At 49.1% G+C, this 3,488-nt stretch overlaps 1 protein-coding gene across 1 annotated transcript in view; it reads left to right on the plus strand.

The window, feature by feature from the left end:
• MROH7 (maestro heat like repeat family member 7) overlaps positions 1-3,488 on the plus strand; it is a 28,055-nt gene that overhangs the window by 16,197 nt on the left and 8,370 nt on the right. Inside the window, exons 13-17 of the mRNA XM_019501246.1 lie at positions 3-154; positions 1,465-1,602; positions 1,694-1,808; positions 2,129-2,269; positions 2,572-2,733. Of these exons, the coding sequence (XP_019356791.1) occupies positions 3-154; positions 1,465-1,602; positions 1,694-1,808; positions 2,129-2,269; positions 2,572-2,733 (708 nt within the window). The remainder of the gene's footprint in view (positions 1-2; positions 155-1,464; positions 1,603-1,693; positions 1,809-2,128; positions 2,270-2,571; positions 2,734-3,488) is intronic.

Consider the following 3,488-nt stretch of genomic DNA (forward strand, 5'->3'; position numbering starts at 1 on the left):
AGGCTGCTAGTGCTCTGTTTGAGGTGCTGTGCTTAACCAAGTGCCGAGACGCCGTGACACGCATCTTCCCCCGCCTGCTGATGGCCCTGCTCGTCCAGGTGCACTACTGCACTGGGCTCAGCCTGCCGCACAGGAATGACTTCACCCCTACCTGGTAATTTGTTGTGCTCCCTCCTTGCCGGGGTTGTGCTGCACAAAGGTGCTGCTTGCCTTCACTGGGAAGGCTCTTTGCAGTGCCCCACCATCTCCCCTGTGCTACCAAAACAACACCTTCCTCTCTCATTGGCCCGTGATGCCCATTTTCATCTTCCACTTGTTCCATTTCCAAGCCAGCCCCTTCCCTGCCCCTTCCCGTGAGCAAAGCATTGGAGGTATCCAACTGCGGGGTTGCCTCACAGTCTTCCTCCAGATGCCTTCCAAGGGCTTGCCTTTGCCTTGACACCTGAAGGAAAAACCAAAGGTAGTGACACCTGCAAGAAGCCCTGGCTGATGCTGTTTCAGTCATGCTGACTGGCAACCCTTCACTGTTTCATCAGGTGGCTTCCAGCCAAGGTTGGAAAGTCTTTGGGGAAAGAAGTCATCCTGCATTTGTGTTTGTACAACACCTTGCACCATAGTTAATGAGTGGGGTTCTTGGGTGCTGTGCAGCACAGACCATCATCACCTGCATCATCATCACCCTTGTGGGCAAGGACCTCACTTATAGCTACGTGCTTTCCATCTACTCACGCCACAGGGAGCCATCCCTCAGTATTCCAGGACCATACATAAAAGAGACAGGTCAGCACATGTGTGCTATGTCATTGATAGTATGTGATCACGCAGCTCATTGCATGTGCAGAACATTTAGGATTAGCATATGATGTTGGGCTCCCCGTCCTGGTTATACTAGCATCCATGCAGCGCAAGCCTGGGCATGATGCCTGTTACAGCAGCATGTGTACACGTTGCACGCAGGGCAAGGATGGACTCTGTGTGTCAGTTATAATAGCCTGTATGCAGTGTGTGCAATGCTGGCATGGACTCCCCCCTATCCCAGTAGCTTGTACACAGGGCATGCGGTACAGGGCATCGGATTCATTGTGTTTGTTATAGCAGTTGTGTGCCATGCCTGATGGGTCTTTATGCTTCCATTATACTATCCATGTGCTCTGCAGGCTCAGGCACAATATGCCAGTTATACTAGTGTGTGTCCAGCATGTGTGCGATTCAGGGTTGGGCTTGATGGATCCGTTAGAGCAGAATGTGAGACACTGCCAGTTGCTGTGGCTTAGTGTCTCACAATCAATTTTGCCATCCTAGCACAGTGCCTGAAGATTGCAGTGCAGTGTAGGGTTGGGCCTGACATCTCTGTTACCCTGCAGTGCAGTACAGTGTGTGTGACCAACTGTGATACAGGGGATAAAGGATTACTACGAGCAAGGCTGATGCCACCCTTCAATACTGGTTTTGCTCTGTACTCAGGTGGGTGATAAGGACAATAAAGCTCCTTCTCCTAAAGACAGGACATGTCTGTGAGCTCGCCATTATGGAGCTGAATGGAGGCTGGGAACTGCTTGCTAGCCCTGAGGAGCACTACCGTGGGGTGGGCCAGGTTGCCCGGTAAGAGACAAGGACTTGCCAGTGCCCTTAGTGACTTGCTGAAGACCAGACTTTCCTGCCCAGTAATAAAGGTATCTGTTTGCTGCCACAGAACCATGCTCCACCATGGCTGCTCTGAGCTTTGGAAGATCTTGTACCTCCTAGTCCCATTCCTTGAACGGGGGGATGAGCGTCACAGGCTCACTGCGCTGGCCTTCTTTGTTGAGGTAAGAGTCATTAGCTCACCTCTGTGGTGAGACAAAAGCACCACCTGCATCTTTCCTTTTTGACCAGCTGGTCTGCATCTCCAAGGATCTGGTGTATCTGAGTGTTTGGAGAAAGCTGGTGTGTGTGAGAGGTCTTCAAGGAAGTCCAAGAGACGCTGTGCGTGGCTTCATCCTCTTGTGAGCATGGGCTTGTTGCCTTCATGCACGTTGGAGCCTTTATAGCCCTTTGTGCAGGAATGTGAGGAATTTGTGCAGCACAGGTTCAGATTGACAGCCATCGGTCTGCAGCTTATCATTGACCTGCCCTTTGGTTTTCTTAGCTTCTTCGGATGCCACAAGCTAAGCGGCTCCCACAGGAATATTCTGTGATCCGACTAACAAAGGGACTGACTGATCTCGATCCAGTTGTCCGGGCATTGTGTGTCAGAGGATTGATCATCGTGGCCAACTGGACAGGGAAGGTGAGGGATGGAGTCCATTCCCTGACCCAATAAAAGCCAGCGTAATAGCTCCAGTAGCACTAAAATAAGTCTAGAATAACTGTCAGCTCAAAAAACCTACTGCTGGTAAATTGAAATGAGTGAATGAAAGCCTATTTTAAAAGAACCTGCCACTCTTTTGGGAGGTTTATCTGGGTTTAGAAGGATTCTAGGAAAATTAAGCTGAATCTTGTTCATTGTTTTTAGTTAAAACTGGAAGGCACAATCTTGAGCTATACAGTAGGGAATAGTTGGTGGGTTTTTAGTAAATAAGTTCTCTACAGGAGATCACAATCCCAGTGCCAGCCATGATAAACAGCTTATATGGACTTGATGGGAGGCTGGTTGTCGAGGCTCTTGCTGACATTGAGACGATTCTCAGTGGCCTGGATGAAGCGAGCTTTCCTGGATGCATCACCGACCCTCTTCAACAGCTCTTTGATGATGTAAGGAAGGAGTGCGGGGTAGCAATGGGGGAAGAGAAGCAGAGGAACATTTCTGCTGAAAACCAGTAGTGATTTCTACTGAAGAATGGAAGTAGAATAGTGTCATCCTCACTTTCTGCCCCATCCAGAGTTATCTTGTATCCTGTCCCAATATAGCTGCCTCTGCTGTCTATGAACTGGAGGCACCAACCTATGTTAAAGTAATGTCTAGCAAGTTAGGCTCTCCTGTAGCATGTGGAAATATTCCTATTCATGGTGCAGTATATATGCATGCCTCAGGAGACATGCTGTTACACTGGACAACCCAACGAACAGCAGAGTTTGAAGAAAGAATCCTTATAGCTTTTACTTTACACACACACTGCTGTTGGTCCAATCCTACGCAGAGTGCCTTCAACTCCTGTTGTTGAGGTCAGTAGGACTTGAGGGGACTCTGCACTGTGAAGGATGTGGACCTCAGTTAGTTCCTGATAATATTGGCTGCATTATGCAGCTTCCCTTTGCTAGAAGAGGAGGTCACGGTGCATTAAGAAACAGAGCCCAGCTAGTCATCCCAGCCCACAGAGAAGAGTAGGGGCAGGACCAAACTACAACTCCTGTGTCCCACTGTAACTTCCAGTTTCAGCTGAAATCTTCATTTTCAGCTGAGGCTGAAAAAAAGATATCACATCTACCCAAAGACACGTCTGCCTGAATTCCTGGACCAACATGGCTACAACCAACAACCCCACTTCCAGTCAAAACACTTTGATGGG

The sequence above is a fragment of the Gavialis gangeticus genome, unplaced genomic scaffold (genome assembly GCF_001723915.1).
Source record: "Gavialis gangeticus isolate Ggan-Ray unplaced genomic scaffold, GavGan_comp1, whole genome shotgun sequence".
In the NCBI taxonomy this organism is placed as follows: domain Eukaryota; kingdom Metazoa; phylum Chordata; order Crocodylia; family Gavialidae; genus Gavialis; species Gavialis gangeticus.